This window comes from Corapipo altera, unplaced genomic scaffold (assembly GCF_003945725.1).
Source record: "Corapipo altera isolate COAL_440 unplaced genomic scaffold, ASM394572v1 61167, whole genome shotgun sequence".
Classification (NCBI taxonomy): domain Eukaryota; kingdom Metazoa; phylum Chordata; class Aves; order Passeriformes; family Pipridae; genus Corapipo; species Corapipo altera.
The window spans coordinates 459,021-479,659 of NW_020884949.1; the positions used below are offsets into that span (position 1 = coordinate 459,021).

The 20,639-nt window shown below is 38.3% G+C and overlaps 1 protein-coding gene across 4 annotated transcripts in view; it reads right to left on the bottom strand.

Moving 5' to 3' along the window:
* Positions 1 to 517: 517 nt before the first annotated feature.
* Positions 518 to 20,639, bottom strand: part of CEMIP2 (cell migration inducing hyaluronidase 2) — a 51,877-nt gene continuing 31,755 nt past the window's right edge. For all 4 annotated transcript variants that reach the window (XM_027662880.1, XM_027662881.1, XM_027662879.1 and 1 more), the window contains 14 exons: positions 19,053 to 19,181; positions 17,283 to 17,371; positions 15,273 to 15,404; positions 14,090 to 14,125; positions 13,263 to 13,418; positions 10,450 to 10,627; positions 9,751 to 9,966; positions 8,840 to 9,048; positions 7,987 to 8,172; positions 6,584 to 6,803; positions 6,133 to 6,231; positions 4,260 to 4,408; positions 3,464 to 3,570; positions 518 to 2,798 (listed from right to left, as the gene is read on the bottom strand). In XM_027662880.1, coding sequence (XP_027518681.1) covers positions 2,602 to 2,798; positions 3,464 to 3,570; positions 4,260 to 4,408; positions 6,133 to 6,231; positions 6,584 to 6,803; positions 7,987 to 8,172; positions 8,840 to 9,048; positions 9,751 to 9,966; positions 10,450 to 10,627; positions 13,263 to 13,418; positions 14,090 to 14,125; positions 15,273 to 15,404; positions 17,283 to 17,371; positions 19,053 to 19,181 — 2,103 coding nt within the window. In that variant the 3' untranslated portion in view covers positions 518 to 2,601. The remainder of the gene's footprint in view (positions 2,799 to 3,463; positions 3,571 to 4,259; positions 4,409 to 6,132; positions 6,232 to 6,583; positions 6,804 to 7,986; positions 8,173 to 8,839; positions 9,049 to 9,750; positions 9,967 to 10,449; positions 10,628 to 13,262; positions 13,419 to 14,089; positions 14,126 to 15,272; positions 15,405 to 17,282; positions 17,372 to 19,052; positions 19,182 to 20,639) is intronic.

Below are 20,639 nucleotides of genomic sequence, written 5' to 3' on the forward strand. Positions count from 1 at the left end.
AGCTGTCCAAAAGCAGGGTTAGTTAAAGCTGCTCCTACACAGCCACTCTGGCAATCAGTTCCAGTGCTTGACCACCCACTCAATATAAAAACTTTCCTTTTGTTTTTGTGGAATTGCCTGCATTTCAATGTGTGCCCATGGCCTCTTGTTGTCTACTGGGCACCATCGAGAATAGGCTGGGTCCATCTTCTTTGCTCCCCTACCAGGTAGTTAAAGACATGGACAGGAAGCCCCTGAGACAATAACAGTGCTGCTCCGCTCACCCTTGCAGGCTGATATTACTCTACACTTAGCAGCTCAGACTTAAGAGATGCCTGAGTTTTGAGACAGGCCCATAACTTCAGTCACCATCAGTGTCTCCATTCAGAGACAAGTTAGGTATACTGGGAAAGAAGAGTAGGATATGCTCCAAAATTTCATAGGTAAATTGGTGTTCGAAATAAAATAGTTTATCTTATTCACACAGCACATATTATAAAATCACTAGATACAAGAACAGAAGACACCTAAACTTTTATTGCCTTGTCAGATGTAAGAATTTATTTATGTCATTTATTAAGTGTTTAAATTTACACCAAAAGACAATACTTCAACTTCAGGTCAAATTGTTCATCAGTAAGCCCTACATCAGAATATTCTTGAGACTTCCAAGGACAATTTTTACTAGACAGCTTAGAACAGCAGAATTTCATAAATAATGGCCAACTTCACAAGCCTGAGGGTCACTACCTCATCATTATTTCTTTGCTGAGCATAACCCACAAAACAGAGGAAGTCTTAAAGCCATTTAAATCCCCAAACACTACCACTACTGCACTCAGAGCATTTAAATCATGTTCCCCTGCATTAGTAACACCAAACATTATAACTAGTCAAAGATTTACCACATCTTCCCCTACCAAAATGACATCTTTTTTTTTGAACATTACAAGACCAACTTGTACTCAGAACATTAAAGCAACTGCAAAATACACAATCATCCATTTGGCTTGGTTTTACAATAAAAATAATGTCAGTAATCTATTTGTTAACTTCATCTCTTTTGTTGTGCTCCTTTCCCCTCCCTTCTCACTTACAAAACTACATTAGACCAGGCAGTTAAATTGTAGCACTGAGGTAGCATATTTCAACTGAACAGAATAATAGGTCTGCTACTGTGCCTCCTCTCCTTTAAAGCACAAAAAAAAAAAAAATCCCCACAGTTTTTTAACTTCTTTGGAGAAGACAGGCATATAGCGCATTTGCAACAGCCACTGCATTTTGAATTCAAAGCACAAAGAGTCTCTGAATGGTAGATACATGTAAAATGAATGAGAAAATATATGAGGAATTATGTCAGTTTTTTTAGAACTAGGGTTACATTTTAGCTCTATGGCACCTATTGTTCCCTATTTGAAAATGCATCTTTACAGTCCCTGAAATTTAATTTCAAAGACTAGGATCCTGAAAAGGGGCAGCTGTGCCTCTGTTCATCTAAATGATTTTCACACTATCTGCAGGAAGGGCCAAATAATTGCAACAAAACCAGAAAAAAATCAAACAAACCTAATATAAAGTCAATAGGAATTAACAACGTGAGTATACTAAAAGGATCAAAGTTAAGGCAAAAGATATAACCTGAATGAACTGAAGATATATGCCTGAATGAACTGAGAGCACTTTCTGTTTATTTATAAGTTAAAGCTGGGATAGCCTATCAAATTTAAAAAAAGAAAAATCACTGCAAGAGTAGAACCTTAGTTTCCTAACAAATTGAGATTAACAGAATCTCAGCTTTGCCCTTCTAGCTACAAGCTTTAAAAGACTAAGCTGAAGTCAAACTGTACTCGAGACTGCAGCCTTACAATCTAGACTATTTACTACAATAACTCTCACAGACACACCTGTGTATTCAGCGGGAATAATAAACAATGATCCTAAAGAACAGTAGTAATTTCCTGTTCTGCATGCCATGCTGGTACACATAGCCTTGTAAAACTCTGTTGCATGGTACACAATCCTCACCCAGCCCCAGGCTGGATCTTTGAATTCCCCCCTCCATCTTTCACACAGAAAGTAAAAATTTTACTGCAATTAAAACCCCTTAAATCAGCTACCTGCATAAGGGAAATTGGGTTTTAACATGCTGGAAAGCAGACTGAGAATGTAACTAAGCTGACTGCTAAATTAACTCTTAAAAAACACCTAAACAGCTGAGGGAAAATGTGTAAGTTATAATGATCAATTCAAGCTGCTTGTGGAAGCATTAATGTAAATCATTCAAGTAATCCAAGATGCACTCGAACATCTGTTATTAAAAATTTAAGGCTTTTATGAACACCGTCTTACATACAAAAGGAGTAATAAACAGAACGAAATTGTTTACAGTAAATACAAACATCTGAAAAATCTCTGAAACCTGTTTATACAAATACTAATAAATTCTTTAATATTTTATACAACTAGAAGGTGCACAGATTGGCATTCAAGCAGTCAATGCTGGCAAACATCTGTCAGACAATAACATGATTTACTTGGATAACAATATAGTTTAAAATGCCATAAATTAAAAAATAAGTTAGTTCACATTTTTTCCCCAGCTTTTATGTACATCTTAAGTCTTTAACGAGATCTTGTAGCCTTCTTCAGAAGCTCGAGGTCTTTCCGTCGGCTTTTGATTGCTCTGGCACAGCCATACTCTTCCAGTTGTAAAGGAATATACTTTTCTATCTGAATGAGCCCATGCCCAGCAGGACCAGTAAACAGCTTAATCCAGGATGGCTTAAAGCTTCCTCTGAAGCCCAGGAAGGCCAGGCTTCCTGTGACAAAAACAGCTCAGCATTACTAAACCAGCCAAGCTCATTGAAGCACAATACACGACCGGTTAGAAAGAAAAGGGCATGTTCCTTCAAAATTCTCTCCCCCACATTATTCAGAACATTAATCCACTCTCAGCTACACACATACCTCACAAGGGAACACTGATTCGCAATTTACTTTTTCAATATACAGTATGAAATAGTCTGAAATCTTAATTTGAAAACACAGTTAATTGGACAGCTAGAAAACCTGCTTTCTGAGACACAACTTGTGCCAAGCCTCTGAATGGATGAGAGTTACCCCATGCGGCTTTATAAAGTCATCATCCCTCAAAATACCAAGAGCTGTTCATTTCTAGCTTCAAATTTTGTTACAACAGGAAACACTAGCCAGGCACAGGAGATTGCTCAAAACCAGATTTGCTGGGTGAGGCACAAAATACAGGCTTCACGAAAAATCTCCAGGACTCTTTTTGTATAATCCACAGGCACAAAGAACTGCCACAGTCATTTCTCTGTTTCTGCAGAAGCCCACGCCAGTGCAAACTGGCAACCACTCACCACCAGCTGCATCCTTTACACACACCCCATGAGAAACCCACCACGCCAACATAAACACACAGACCAAGGTGGTGTCAAAGAAAATGTGCAAAATTTCCACCAACCGTTGCTCTGAAGATAAGGTGGTTTCGCTGTCCCCAGGGACATTAAGGCTTCTGCTAAATTATTAGGAATTTCTAAATCACCTCTTGTGCTCAGTAGAACAATAGACCTGCAGTAGAAACAGTGCAGAGACAGCAGCTGTTATAAGCACAACATTTTTTTAATATTCTGCTACATGCCTTTACAGCTAGCTGGTCTCATAGTCCACTTCTTTAAGAGTACTCATGACATGGAAACAGCCAACCCTTTCTGAAAGCAGTACTAAAATTTTTCATTTTTAATCTGACTTTAAAATGTAACTTCAAAATCACTGTAAAGTGGTATTTAAACACAGTTTAATATTTCGTATCAAAAAATTAAGTTTAGATATTAATCCCTAATTAGCATATTAGAATGGTGATTTTTTTTCTGACACCAACTCTTTATCTTTCTTTAATGATAAGCAATTTTCTCCCTATGGGGAGAGAACAATATGCTATCTTTCACATAGTCCTTGCCAGTGTCCTTATTAAACAAAAAGTTATTGTTTTACACAAAGAAGCGTTATTACATGATGTTTAGTTAAGAAAACAAGGTGAAAGACAGGCAACACCACAAAATCAAAAATGTTCACAATTTGCTTTATTTTCTTAAATAAGGCTAAACTGTCTGTTAACATGCTCCTGTGTTTGCCCTTTTCCCTCAACCTAGATATCTCTTTTGCTCACTTTTGGTGAGACATCATTATGTTAAATCCTCATCAGAGAGCAGAGCTACACTGTACAGGACACATTGGAAATAAATGGTCATTACGCATACCTTTGTGGAATTCCAGATTTTAAATATCCACCTACATGCTTAATGTCTATTCCAGAAAATAATTTGTTTCCCAACACTGTGCCAGCGCAGGCATCTATTATAACAGTAAGTATACCATTATCTTTGAAGGAAAACATGGTGTCATTGACCTGAATGGGAGAAAAAACAGAGAGAAAATAACTTTCTTCCTTTCTTAAAGTTAATATGAATCAAAGAGTAATTCTACTACATTCAGTGTTAATCTTATTCTAGTTTAGACACAGTGGTATACTCATCATCATCATCATGGCTAGGCTTCACGAACGAAGATTTGGGAAGGGCTCTGCCCACATTTGTTACAAGCATGTTGGTGGCTAAAAAGGCCAATACGAGATAGACACGCCCAGTTGCAAAAGGCACAGCAGAAAGACTCCTTAGGTGGTATATTCTGCAAGACATGATTCTGTCTGTGTTGTCTTTTCTCCTCAAGAGTGATCCTGTGTGCCTTCTCAAAAGCATCAGCAGCGTTATAGATGGTGTGTCTCCAGGTCTCCCGATTGGAGGCCAGAGTAGACCAGTGATGTTGATCAATATGACCAAGGCTGAGATGTTGTTTCAGGGAGTCCTTGTATCTCCTCTTTGGGGCTCCTCTCTTGCGGCAGCCAGTGGCAAGTTCACCATAGAGCAAGATCTTAGGGAGGTGGTGGTCCTTCATCCTTGAGACGTGCCCTGCCCAGCGCAGCTGTGTTCTCAGCAACATGGTCTCAATACTTGTGACTGTTGATTCAGATCCGTATAAGAGAGTAGACAACACTATGGCTCTGTAAACACTGATCTTTGTACTTTTCTTCAGGTGTTTACAGTGGTATACTAATTTCCTTACAAATACTTGTTTTCCCTAATATCTCTTCAATTTTTTCCTCGAGAGGACGCTGCCAGTGGGACTTCTAAAATTATACAGGAGCCTTAAGTCCCTGGTTTCTACAGAGATATTGCATACTTTGGGTGACTTGATACCTGCCTCCATCACTGCTCCTGCTTCAGGAAGATAAAATTCAGATTCTGAACCACCTGGACTTCTGGACAATAGTGCAGTTAATTGGTCCTTTCAACAGCCCAGTCACTAACTAGTGAGTGCTCTTACTGCTCTGGATATGGCAAACACATTCCTGTAGAAGTTTGCAGTTGCTAAGGTTATGTTACTCACATGACATTTGTCTGCCTGGGTAATTCAACCAAGCCAACGCACTGACACTGAAGAACGAAAGGCACATGCAGACTAAGCTCTGTGGTGCAAGGGTGTCTGGAAATGCTATTTCAGTATCACGTGCAAGTATCTCCTTCAGCATGCGAATAGAAAAGTCAAATTAAACTACTTTTTATACAGTATTGCATTTACTAGGCTTATTGGGGCCACATTAGGACAAATACAGAAACCTCTATAGATTCTTTAGTAATTGTCATTTTGAGGACTTTAGCAAAGCTTAGTGGCTTGCATGACCCATCCCACTAACTCGCTAATCCGTTAGCACAGGGATAATTTCAACAACATGGATTTAACAAACACGTTGTTAGGTTGTGTGTTTCATGTATTTCCAAAAACAGCCATAAATGTATACTCACACAGACTTAAATACGAAACTTCAGATTTTAAACTCTCCCTTATTGGAACATTTTTCTCTCCAGAAGAAAAGGATTCAAATACAAAATGGAGCTTTGAAGCCTCGCTTTCTGAGGTAAAACACCAACTTTTTGACTGTTTAGTTTTTAAACAATGAACCATCTTTTCATTCAAGTGAAGAAAACTGAGGTAAGCATTATGTAGAGCTATACAACTGTTATAATACAAACTGCTAAAATGATATTTAAGAAGAAAACCATAAAGAATACTTACATATATAAATGCTTGCTGACCCCTGCTTGATTCTTTTGCATCACATGAATTAATCTGCACAAGGAGGTAGTTTTTGTGAGGGTCACTGGTGAATACCTTCTAGATATCAAACAAAACAGTTAATTACTGATGTGTCTTCAACATTTTATCATGCCAGTTTACGACAGCCCATGCTCAAAAGCAAAAGAATCCATATGTCAGTGGCATTATTTATGGTACTAGTAATCCAATTTCAAGTTCATGCTAATATGCAGAGATCCAAAACTAGAGGAGGAAGGCTGGTCACAGATCTTTGCAGCAAACCTAGTCTACATCCTCCATGGAGCACAGTATTCTGTATACTGAATACTCTGGAGCAGAGTATTCAGTACTCTGTGATGAAAGACTGAAATTTGGACTAAAACTGAGTAGAGAGCATCTACAGTTCACAAAAAGTTTTATTTTATTTTACCTGAGTTGTGCCGCATTTTGTACATGGTACAGTAGTTTTTGCTGGCATCTGCTTTATGATAGTTGGTCCTTGGTAGTACTTTGGGTAAGCTTTTGCCATGCAGTTACTTATCCCTTTTGCTGAATCTTTGGTCACAATCTTGATCCTTTCACATCCCTGAGATGAGCAATAACTGTGACCATCCCTATTATATTTGGCTTGAAGAAATAAAAACAGTAATCTAACAAAAAGAGGAAAAATAATCTAAATTAACTAGTGGAAGTAGGGGTATTTATTTTAAACCTTAACAGCTATATTTCATGATTTTCAGAAACACAGAAACTACAGTATTCACTTCTGCACTGCTATCCAAACTTTTTCAAAGTATTTACAGTTTGCTAGCATTAGGAAGTCTCCAATGATATACCTGAATTTTCCAACAATTAAAGGAGACATCAATATGAATGCAGATGCTTTGCAAAGAAGCAAAGTCCTCAAATCAGTGGCTTGCAGGATACAAAAACCAAACTGCAGAGCATAAATATTTTCTTTGATCATAACATCTTTACAGACATGCAGCAGTAATTGCTTGGATATTCAGCTTCATGTACCAGCACTGGACAATGAAACTGTGCTATTGCAAGTGCCTAGAAATGCAATTTAGGGCGTAATAGTCAAGTATGTTCACGGTACACAGAGACTGGCAGTTCTTCTATTACATATTCAAGTTATCACTGCAGGTCTTAAACAAAGAACATGTATGTCTTTTCAAAAACTACATTCATCTGCATATGTATTAAACACACAGTAGCAGACGAGAACAAAATAAATGAGAGAGCAAATTAAAAGTCTAAGATCGATGTTTGCAAAACACACAAGTGACGTACGTAGGACTGCATTTATTGAAAGCTGACCATATCTTAAACCTCTCAGAAGGATCTCAGTGGCCACTGTCAGAAGTACTTTTGAAAGAGAGACTAGGTTTTTTATGTTCTTTTGAGACAGCTGAAAACAGACTAGGATTTTCAGAAATATAGTTTTTAAATGTTCTTGGAAGAGAAAGCTTCTTGGAAATTTCTAGAATGTTCAATTTAACAAGAAGGCACAAGAATCTTTGAGATTAAGAAATTAGTTCCTGAAAGGCATTGCTCTGCAGCACGTCAGACACCACATTTTCCCCAGACATGGGGTAGGAAATATCAATGGCAACTGCAGTTCTCTTGAAAAGTATTTCAATGACAACGACTGCACTTTGGAGATGCAAAGACATATAAAGAGAAATATTCTTTCAAAGAGGCTTTAGGCTCCATCACTACAGCTTTCCTCTTATGCAGGTGTCTCGATCAGTTGCTTTTAACACTATCAAACTGGACATTTTAAGATTAAACAACATCTTCTAGTAGAGTCAAGTTGCAAGGAGTTACCCAGTACTGTTGTCAAAGTAAAACTTCTTGTCTGATCGATTCTTTTCAAGCTCCATAATCGAAGAGACAGGCACGTAGCGCTCTACCTTGCTTGACAGAGCAGACGACCGTCTCTGAAAGGTTTCCAAAACTATAACAAAATCTGTATTTGGCTGGTAACAAAGACCAACACGAATCCAGTCATTCCTAAAAACAAAGTAAAATGTATGAATCATTGTAGGAACAGTTTAGATGTCAAAACACAGCAAACAGACCGTTTCAAAAACAAGCAACAGGAAAACAAAAGTTCCCAAACCCTCAACCAGAAGATCTTTCTTCTCCTCTCTACTTTAAGTCTTCACCATCCCTGGAGGTTTTAAGGATGAGACTGGATGTGGCACTTAGTACCATGGTCTAATAACTGCAGTGGTAGTGCATCAAGGGTTGGACCTGATGATCTCAGAGGTCTTTTCCAACCCGGCTGATTTTATAATTCTTTCCCTCTATGCACAGTCTTTCATTAAACATTATAGTAACTCTGATTCTCTCAGTACCTTTTTTTTTATACTTCATAGACATTTAGTAAGTTTATCTGACAACAAAATCAAGTATGATAAACTATTCAACCCCAATTCTGCTCAACTTCACTATTTGTACATTTTCTTCTCTAAAGGTTTTTTCTTAAAGACAGCGTACTGGACAAATATTTAACTTCAGCTGGAGGTCTACTGCTTATTCTCTTGCTTTTCATACTTTAGCATTTGTAATTAAGAAAAAAACCCTAACCTCAGCTTCAGTCTTCTTCATGGTTGCAAACTCTCACAAACATTTAATGTGCCTTTTTGATCACAGACATGAAAAGAAGTAAACATACTTGTTGAAGTTAATGAGATATAGATAGGTGATGTTTGGAGCTTTTCCATTCCAATGTATTGTGTAGCCCTTCTGGAGCATCACTACTGGCTGATATTGCTGAAAGGCAGCTCTCTGATTAATACCTCGAAGAACCATGGGATTGGCTGGGTACTCATCTCGGATGATAGTCATGGAAAGATTCTGTCCATTCCAGGTTTGGACATAAACCTGTATGATATTAAAGAGGATGAAAAGAAAGTGGAAGATTTGGACAGCGTGCAAAAAGAAATGAAATAGCGAAGCACAATCAGTACATTATTGACCAAAATGCTACAACTTGATACTCTGAGTTATGTAATACACAGATACCTCCTAAATAAAAGTACTATTTGAAAAACTATTGTAGATTTTGCCCATTTTACAGACAAAAAAGGGAAGGGAGGAGAAAAAAAGAAAAAAAAAAAGAACCAGCTATGATACTTGACCACACAGACCAGGAACCAGAATGGGAATCAAACCTGTGAGAGTTGTATTCAGAAGATGGTATTTAACATCTCCAGAAAACAAATCAACCAAATAAACCCTTAAAATCCACTCTGTAAAAAAAAAAAAAGCAGACAGAAGTGGAAGACAACAGCTCCAATGCAAAAATCTTTTAGCCTATAGGGCTGCAACATATAACTCTAGGCAAGCATCCACATTTACTTTTACCTTGCAGCATCTAATAACAGACTCCCAGTCCGCATGCTGAAGGGAACATGACACAAGACACAATTGGCCAAAAAGTGTATTATACATAAAAGAACTTCAAAAAGTAAAAAAAAATTTGAAATCTAAAGATATGGAATTTTATATTTCTTGTACTACCTGTGACCCCACAAGTAGTTCATGTTGTAGATTTGCCCCAAAGAGAAAGCCAAGAGTACTAGCCTGTGCATAGTTCCCACTGCAAACTACTCCATTCCATTTTGCAATATTAATGCATTTGGGGTGTTGAATCAAGTAATTATCCATTCTGCCCACATAGGTATCCTTGTAGTCAGTCACTGAACCATCTAGATCATGAAATATTGAGTTCTTGTCACCATCCAGATCTCCTTCTTCAAACCAGGGACCAGGCTTTCCAAAGAAGGCTTTCAAAGAAACCTGACAACAACCATTAAAATTTTGATTTTTTTTCCTCAAGTGAAGCACAGACAAACTCTTGCACACCTGCAGAAACACAGAACTTTGACAGTTGATTAAAAATCTTATGGCAAAGACAGTGGAATCTTGCAAACCAGACACACTGTTCTGGGCTCAGGTCAGCTCTTGCTTCTGAACAGTGTTAATATTTGCAACTGAAAATTCATTACTAAGGATATACCTAATCTTACAAAATCTTACCAAAACCTCCCTTTCAGCTTTATCAGAAAGTCATGAATCATTTATTATAATGTATCCTTCCTCTGTTTGTGTTGGGGTTTTTTTTTGCTCAGGAGACAAAGGATACACCTTGAGTGACTGCCAACCAAGAGAGAAACTCCAGAGCAGGCATGCATGGAAAAGATGACCTAGGGCCCTTGTCTGCTTATTTTAAATACAAGAAAACTATTTACAATACTAAAGGAAAATCTGTGATAAACTTACGTTTGGATCAAACTTCACAAGAGAAATATTATTTTTTGGTGTCATCTGCCATGGATTTTTCATCAAGAACCCAACTGCACTGGTAAATCTGTCTGGAGTTGGCACAAAGTTTTTGAACGTGCACTTAGTAAGGTGAATAGGTCCATCATAAATTTGAAAGCCTCTGATTGGAAATGTCCTGTAGATGCAAGCAAATATTTATACCATCCTGTAACAAAAACCATGATATGCCTGAATCTGTGTCATAAATACATTTCCTCTCACAGAGGAATCAGGAAAGCACATTAAGAAAATGACTCACAAGACAGATCTTAGTAAAGGAAATATGGTTTCTGCACTTCTCTAATGAACAAAAAAATCCCCCACTCTTAAATTTTCCTGTTAGAAGAGCTATCACTGCCCACTGGCAATTGTGCCCCTTTTCCAATATGAAAAATACAGCAGGAAAATAATACCAGCTGCTCTTTGACCGATCATGGCAACTGGGAGAAGGGACTGTAGACTGCAGGGAAGGAAATGTCACTTCTAACTTGAAGGAACATGCAGAAAATGGCAGACTGGTAATCCTCAGCTTGATCCCCAGGAAGATGTTGGAGCAGCTAATCCTGGAAACTATTTTCAGTCATCAGAAGTAATCAGCATGGATTCACCAAGGAGAAGTCATGTCTGACCAACTTGAAAATTGGTACTGGCCTGGTAGCTGGGGGTAGAGCAGTGGACAAGGTTTACCAAAACTGCAGTAAGACTTTTGACATTATCAAAGATCCTGTAAGATCCTCATGAAGTACAGGCTGTATGTGAGGACAGTTAGATGGACTGAAAACCAGCTGAATGGTTGGCACAAAGTCTACTTAGAGGTGTACTGGTGGTGTAACCCAGAGATTAGTACTGAATCCAGTCTTGTTCAGCATCTTCATTAGTGATCTGCATGATTAGTCTAAGTATAGTCTCATCAAGTTTGCAGAGGGCACAAAGCTGAGGGAAGCAGCTGATACACCAGAGGGTTGTGTCGCTATCCAGACAGACCCTGACAGGTGAAGAAATGGGCAGATGGGAACCTCATGAAGTCCAACACAGGGAAGTGCAAAGTCCTGCACCTTGGAAATAGCACCTTTTGTGCCAACCAAGTTGACCATAAGCCAAACAACGTACCCTTGCCACAAAGAGGCGAAAGGTATCCTGGGCTGCACTGGATTACCAACAAACTGGGGGTAGTAATCCTTCCCATCTGTTCAGCACTGGTGAAGCAACACCTACTTTTTCCCAGTACAAAAAATATATGGAGATACTGGAGAGTTCAACAAAGGACCACAAAGATGACAAGTCCCTGGAGTATCTCCCATAGGAGGAAACACTGGGAGACCTCACACTGTTCAGCCTGGAGCAGAGAAAGCTTAGGCAGGGATCTCAAGATATAATATCATCTGAAGGGAGAGTGCAAAGAAGATGGAGCCAGGCTTCTCACTGTGACAGGACCAAAGGCAATGGGCATAAGATGAGAAACCGGAGGTTCCTCCTAAACACCAGGAGAAACTTTCTCACTGTGAGTTTGACTGAGCACAGGCAGAAGTTGCCCAGGGAAGTTGTGGAGAATTTATCCTTGGGATGACTTAAAGCCACCTGAACATTGCCCTGGAACACCAACTCTAGGTGACACTTCTTGAGCAAGGGAGTTGGACAAGACGACCTCCAGAAGTCCCTTCCAACCTCAAATGTTCTGTGATTCCCCTCAACTAGACTGAATGCCTCATCTACTACTGTCACATTAACTTATTTCTTTTAAATGGTCAAGCAGCAAAAAAACAGGGTGGCCTAAACTTAACTCATCCTTCGTCCTGGTTTTGACCAAGGACATGAGGGGGTGGAGCTCTGTGGGCATGGCCAAGATACTCTACTATTCAATACCATCTTTTATCATGGCTGGGGAGTAAGGGAAAGGGACTCTCCCTTGCTACCCTTTTTCCAGGGAAGGAGGGGCAAACAGAGCAGTGGCATAATGGTGCGGGTGGCATAACACTGGCCCCCAGCAGAGGGTTTGTCCACCATTGTTTTTCATTGTCTTGGGCTTGAGGGGAAGACATAGCCATGGATGGTCTGCCAGCAATTTTGTTCTTTGTCTTGGGAGCTGCATGGCATGGGTCAGGTCAGCCAGTGAGCACTTTTTTTTCTGCATATAAATCACCCTCTTCTTGTATAATTTTGTTATCAATATTGCTACTGTTCCTGTTCTTTTTCTTATCTCATTTCTGTTTCCAGTAAATTGTTCTTATCTCAGTTCAGGATCTCTCCCTTTTGTCTCTCTCACCTTTGGGGGCGAGAGTGTGCGAGCAGCCTCATGGGATGTAATTTCTAGCTGGCCTTAAACCCCAACAGTCTTCTTTTCTAGTCTGTGGTAAGTACTTGACCCTACATTAAACAAGCCTCAGAGCAGGTCAATGAGAAAAAAAAAAAGGATCATAGTCATACTGTGATTTGACAGATTGCAGTCTCTAGCCCCAAACTGACCTTTGAAATTCTTTTACCTGAAAGTTTTTTTCCTTCTCTCTTCCAGACTCAAATGTTTTTTAAGACAAACGTTTCATTTAAGTACAATAACTTAACTTGCTACAGAAAAGTGACCTGAAGTAGCATCAGATGAAACTTCCTCAGCAAAAAGGTGAGTGACACAGTAGCACACAAAGCATTATAAAGAAAACGAAACCATCACCTTCAATGGAGTCTTTATCTCTCACAGCTCAACCAAGAAGTGTGTTTACATTTGATAGAGAGAATGTTTCTTGTATTTCTACTTCCTTCACTCATGACGTACTTACCGATTTCTAGGCAGAGTGCGTGTCTTGTTGTCTATTCCTCCAGTTCCTGCATATTTATTTTGGCCACCTTGAAACCCATAATTCTTGCTCTCACCTATGAACAGTGACTCTGATACCTCTTGGCTGGCACCTTCATCATTTGGGAAGCTCCCATCACTATCAAGGCAACATCAGAGGTCAGTCTTTAGCCAAGGCTCTACAGCAGATGAATACACCAAGGGACAGTCCAACTTTTACTTCAGTAACAGTCCTCCTAGACTTAATTATTAAATCTGTGTATTATAAATGAATCATAATAGAGTTCACTCTGAAATGTTCAGCAGAGAGCTGAACATTAAAAAGTCTAACTCCCTTCCTAATGCAGCACTCTTCCTCTGGCAATCCTAGAAACAGTGTGCCATAACCTAAATGGTAGCAATTTTGGTTTAATACCTAAGTAAGTTACTTGGTTTTTTTTCATTAGAAAGAGACTCTGTGCACTCTAAATGGTCATCCCCTTTCTTTCCATTATTCACTTTCAATTGTTCAGAAGGTAAATAAAAAAACTGCCTAAAGGAATCACACAAAACCAAGAACACCCGGATAAACATAGCCCTTCTGGTGAAGAGGCAGCCAACTCTGGTGTAAACCAAGTACAGGTTAAATTAAAGTGCAAGCTTTGGTAGCTATGTCAGTTTACAGCCTCTATAACTTCATCTGTACCACTGGAAACAGAACCAGACCCAGAAAGGAAACTACAGCCTTATGAAAGTATACCTATTATTTTAATAAATATGTGTAGATTTTCTAAGGTTCTGTGCAAGAAAATACAGAAACAAAATACTTACCTAGCAAACGTCAAACCTATTCCATTGTCAGCAAACCTAAAAGTTCAAAACATCAGGGTTTATTTCTGGATTACCCTACAATAGGCTACTGCAAGAGGATATCCTGCTACAGACTGAAAAAAAGCCTAAAATTTTCTCTTAGTGGAACTTAGAACAACCACACACCTAACTTTTCTAAAAATGCTGTTGTTAAAAGCTAATCAAATAATTTGCTACACATTTTAAGCAGTTGTCCTAGTTAGAACAGCTGGGACCGATTCATCATTGGATGGGTGTAGCCCAAAACTGTGTATTCTATAGCCCTCCATGCCATTTCCCAGAAACTGTTGTCAGTAGAGGCCTGTGAGGTGGGCCCTACCCCCCATGCTCCTGTCCTCATGCCCTTTTGTGGAATTCCCTGACTGAGCACCCTCACACCCTTTTATGGAATTCCCCACTCTGAGGGAAGGATTGAGCACCCTTTTATGGAATTCCCCGCTCTGGGGGAGGGGCTAGGCATTGCTGCCTGAGCTGGAGAATATATAAACCTGGAGTTTCAGAACCTTTCCACCTCTCGTGGGATCCAGAGGAGGACTGCAGCTCACCGCTCTCAGCCAGACTGAGACCACCACCCTCAACTGAACTGCAATCACCACTTTGGCCGGACTGCAGCAGCTCTCCCACCAGCAGGTTTCTTTTCCCCTCTCCCTTTGCTTTGGACTCAGGGGGGAGCCCAGGGAACACCGTTTTTTTTGTGCCCTGGGGTGCTGGGTTGTACATTTGGGTTTTGTGGGTTGAGACCAATTGCTTGTCTGTGTAGTCGTGCTTATTGTATTATTTTATTAAATTGTTATTCTGACTTGCAATCTCTCTTTTGAGTTGAGTTCATTTCCCCTGCTGGTTAACTTTTAAACCAGCACAGCAGGACATGAGACCTTCAGGGAAATCATAAATACCTCAGTCTAAATTCACGGTCTCTACAGCTTTTAGAGTTCTTTTTATTACAAGGTTTCTTTTTTTTGCACCTTAAGGCAGGTTCTCATCTAATCACATATAAACTTGTATATTTCAAGTATGGTGTGAAAGCTGGTCATGGTATCGAGCAGTTCCTCAAGTTAACCAGCAACCCTCCTAACAACCCTGTTGTAATGTAATTTACATAAACTCTGTAATATCATGTAGCCGTTTGCTTCCAAATACCTACCCTGAGTTTTGAATGAGGATATCCCCTCCTCTGACCCAGGCCCCATGATCATTGTTTTTGAAAGAGATTAAACTGTCAATCAGGGCAGCAACTCGAGGCTTTTCAGGGTCTGCATCCTGATGAGGTCGAAACCTGGGAGAGATGAAAATCCATACATTCAGCAGAAGAAAACTGTTTGTTTCACGTGTCATATATGTTGGGACAAGGTAAGCCTTAAAGATAAACACTCATGCTCATCTGATGGGCAAAGTCCACTCTACTTCACATTTGGAATGAGAGAAGTCAAATTCAGGTGCATCTCTAGCTCTGTTATTATTAGAAAAACATTTCTGGGTATAATGAAGCAGGAATATAAAATTTCTCTTTTCCAGCAACACTCACAGGCTTCTGCTCAGTCTCTCTGAGTTTCTTTAGCTGCATCTCATCTCCCTTTATCCCCTTTTTCTTTTTGCCCTCCTCACTTGTACTGCAGCATTAATGTAAAAGTTTGATGAAGGGAATTAAAGCTCCTTGGAAGGATTCACAGGGCTGATGTTTACTGCGCAAAAACAGGCTGGACATTTGTCTAACTGGTCCTTCGAATCTTTCAAACTTTTCTGACATAAAAGAATATTCCTTTTATGAGGACTTCTGAGATATTTTTCTGTTCCAACCCAGACAGTCTGCATCGCTAACAAGATGGTCTCACGCACTAAATTATGGTTGGAATCTAGTCTAAAGAATAGGAAGAAGCAGCCTGATTTAGAACTGATGAAAGTTTCACTTGATTATTACCAAGACCCCAGAGAAAAAGTAATACATTAAAAAAAATTATAAATAGGCTTTTTGAGTGGGTAAAGATATCTACATCCATTACCCCAATCACTTTCTATAATCTGCATGGGTTTGGATCTGCCCCCTCCCCACTCAAGGGAGGAAGGAGAGAACAGGTAAATGTTTGGTTTTGACAGCCTCAGTCTCCTCAATTAGCATTTAAATCCCTCCAGTTTGGTTCCATGTACAATAAATTACCGGCCTCACGTAGTTACACAGTGCCTCATTACTTCTTTTTCTGCCTGTGGAACTTGAACTCCATTTCATACACTGAGTTTCCTACATCCTTAACACACTGCAGGTTCTCATAGGACATTTTACCCCTCTCATGTTCCTCTTGACTGCCTGTTACGACTGAGGTAAACTGCAAGGGTTACATGGGTTTTCTGTCAAAACATGGAACTAGCAAGTTCATTTCCAAACCATGAAATTTTGAGTATCACCAAAATTAGTAACTTTCCTCTCTGCATCTGCATCTGTCACTTAACTGTCCTTGTCTTAAATACAGGTCAATTGAACCATATTTTCAGTCCTAATGCTTAATTGTCACAATAAAGTGTTGACGAGATACAGTTATCCAATACTGTCATTTAATCACCATCCCAGGCTATTTTATTTGAAGTTCAGGACAAGATTAACCAGGCACAAACTGAAACTTTCCAAGACTCTCCATTGCTTTCTTTCACTTTGTAAACCACAGAAAATTTGGTTGACTGCAAACAGCCTTTAGTAAAACTGCACCACTGAGCTATGACCTCAAAGTCCAGAACATACAGCAGAAAGCATTCAGCAGCAGGAAAGGCAAGTGGATGTACTACAGAAGCGTTTTTCTAACAGTTAGTTAAAACTGAGTCACAAATCAGATGATCAGATTTGAAAGGAAACCTTTCCTTTTAGCAGCAATTCCAGAAAACATTTTAAGCGTGACAGTAGGGCATGTTTAAAACAATGTCCTCCATGAGCCTGAAAACTACCTTGAGCAAGAATTGTGAAGAAACAGCCAAATCCTTTAAGATACTCCATCCCTGTTCTTCCCAAAACATGAACAAATGAGGGAAAAGAAATTATATAAATTTATTGTTTTGTTATAATTTATAAATTATTGTATTGTTTTACAAGTGTTTTTCCTCATATGAATGTAAGAACAGCCTCAAAACTTCACCGTTTTTCATTCATTTAAAAGAAAATATCCTTTACCTTGCATTGTTGTCCAAACAAAGATATTCTCTGGGATCATCAGCACTAGCATTAGTTGTTTTAACACCCTTATCAATGAACAAACCAGCCTGAAACAAGCAAGGAAAGAAAATTCATACTATCCAAAATTAAAGACAGAGAAACACTGAATTTATAAAATTTAAACACTGCATTCCATACACAAATCAGAAACTCCTATATCTTTCAGTTTGTCCTTAACAGGCATATTGTCTATGCGAAAACTAGCTAAACAATATAATAAACTAGTCTGTACTAATTTGGGAAGAGGAAACGAACTATCTGGCATTGAAAAAAAAAAAAAAGTAATGGAAAATCACTAAAATTAACTTCGGATTTCTTTCACAACATCTATTTGAGATTTTACATTTATTTCCAGACGGTGTTCTGGAAAATCTGGAATCCAATCTTATGGTGAATTCAAATTCACCATAATTTCACCATAATTCAAATTCACCATTCGAATTCAAATCTCATAAACTGAAAGAAAAAAAATAAAACAAAATAAAAGAAAAACCACAAACTGCGGTGAAAAATCCTTTGTATTTCACTTTAAAATTAAACTACCCTCACCACTAAAGACTCTGTCTACACAATCATCAGGTTGGAAATTTATAATCCAGTATCATATAATGTACTTGAGAAAATAAAAGAAGGAAGCATTTGTGTTCTTTAACCTGAATTCCATAAAAATACCTGCAACTACTTTCACCTCTGATCCAAATTATGATTACAAATAAGTCTCATGCACAAGTATATTCTCAAACCTGTTAGTAGAATTTTCTCTTCTAACATGGAATTTTAGTGTACAAACTGTGTTTAAAGATGATACCGGCTATATAGCTGAAACTTTTTTCTTCCTACTGCACTCTTGTATCCAGTATGTTTTCATTCCAATCTGAACAAAATGCCCTACAGTATCAAAGAGGTCATTAACACAACCTCCATAAAACATTGCATCATTTCTTGGTATCCCAGACAACTAATTGTCAAGCAAAATCAGTTTACCTGGTAAAAAAAGCCAAGAGTGATTCTATAAGGTTTCAATGGCTGAACTATGAGAATGTCTATAAGGCAATTTCAAACATCAATAAGGATTTAGAGTCTAGGTGGCTTTGTAAATGTCATTATATTTATACACCCCCACACAGAGAGCAGGTAGATTTCAAATGAAATACTTTAAGTTAAAATGTGGAAAGAGTATGAAGGTCGTGAATAAAACAATAATCAATGCCTCTGTCTAGGCTGAGAACCTGTAAGAAAAAACTGTTGCAAGTAACCGGGCTCCTGCAGGTAACACTGAAGCTTAATTTTTAGCCAGAGACTGTGCCATCATGTGCAAACACTTGAGTTACCCTACCTTAGAGATTCAGGAAAACAGCTACTCCAGGAAGCTATTAGATGAATTATAACTATAATGAACTTTGATTCTTCAAGGGTCAGCTTTCTTCAGAATAGAAAACAAAGTTACAAAGAGTATCACCTGAAGCGCCACTTCTGAGAAAAAGTCCTTTATCAGAAGTATTAATTGGTTTTAGTTGTTTATGCGTTATGAGGATACGAAACACAGTGAATACTTGAAACGTGGCAAGAAAATATATGCATACTGATTATAAACCATTCTACAATACAGTTCAAACACAGCACAAATCTATCATCTAACCAGCTCAAAATGTAAACAGACAAGTCCTAATATACAATATTTGCAAATAAAGAACTTCACTCTTTTTTTTTAATGAGATAATACATTACCTTAAAATTAGAATGAACCCTGTTGTTATAGAAGATTCCTAGAGGTGTAAGCTCTGATTTGGTTTCAATGGCTAAACTATGAGAATCTCCTGTAGCAACCTTGTGGAACAAATACCATATTCCAGCATCCTGCAAGTAAGGAGAGAATAACACTACTTATAAGTGATTCTGATACTACTATTGGTTCTGACGCATCTATTCACAAAGTAAGTGTATGCAAAGCTGAACTTGGACATTTTAAGTAAAGAAGCAAGTAACAGCATAGTCCAAACCAACAGTGCCCAATAGAATATATTTTTTAAATAAAGTTTCCAAACAAGTTCCTGGTGAGAAAGTAGGATTTTGCAAATTAGTCTATATTCTAGCGAACAATATGTGCTAAAAAGTGGTTTGCTTCTGACTGAAATCATGTAACACCACACATTTAAGATCTTCTAATACTTAAGGAAGAAAAAGTGTCCAGGCTAATGTAAGTAAGTTTTGCATCTTAGTTACGTGTCATCCCACACACTTGATTTTCCTTTTTTTAGTAATAAATCATACTATTCACAATAAAATACTCAAAAACATTCTTTCTCTCCTTACTGTTACAGTCTGACTAAAGGTAGTTCATCTCTGCTCACATCAGAATTTAAATGGTACAGCCAAAAAAATCTACAAGGTCTTTCAGAGGAACGGAAAAAAAAAGAATATCAAGAAGTCTGGCCAGTTCAGAGCACTGTACCAATAACATGCAGTAACAATTTCAGTATCTGTTCATTTTCTCTACTTCTTCAACATCCCTGCTCTTAAGGAAGCTGGATTTATCTATTAAATAAGACCCACAAAAATTTCCCCTTTCAAGCACATCTGTGTTCACAAGATGTGGCACCATGACAACACCTGCATAGCAGATACCTACAAAAAAGAAAAATTTTGCCTGACCATACACTCCATGCCCTTACAACATTAAAAAAAAAATAAATTCACATAAAGCACATTAATGGGTTAAACAGTTGCTAAAGAAACACTGCATACTGAATGTTCCATCTTATAAAAAACAGTTCATCATCCTTTCCAAGAAACATGGATTAAGCCAATTCACCCTGGCTTAAGAGATTTCAAACATACCACTCTGGGAATATGCTCATTTTTCATTACCTGGAAATTCTGCTTCACAACAACATTCCCCATCCACCATGATGACACACTTTAACATTTCTAGAGACTAACTATTACAAAGCAAATGTGGATGTTCCATTAATAAAAAATACCAAAACCTTACTTCCTATATAATCAAATACAGCTCCCTGTTCGGCAGTAAATTTTATCCAAAACACATCCTGATGCTTGAAAAATTGTAAAATAAACTTAAAAGCTTCTTAAGCACTTGAAAGCATTCAGAAATATAAAAAGGGTTTTTTTCCCTCCTCTCTCTCATACACAGCCAAAACAAAAGAAACATCTACTGCCAATACACCCTTACAATGGGCTTCATTGTATAATGAAGGAGCTGGGGGGAGGAATTGCTATAGTTTATATTAGCAAAGGCTCTACAGTGTAGAGTTTGTATGAACACAGTTGAAACATTCTATTTCTGAAACTTAT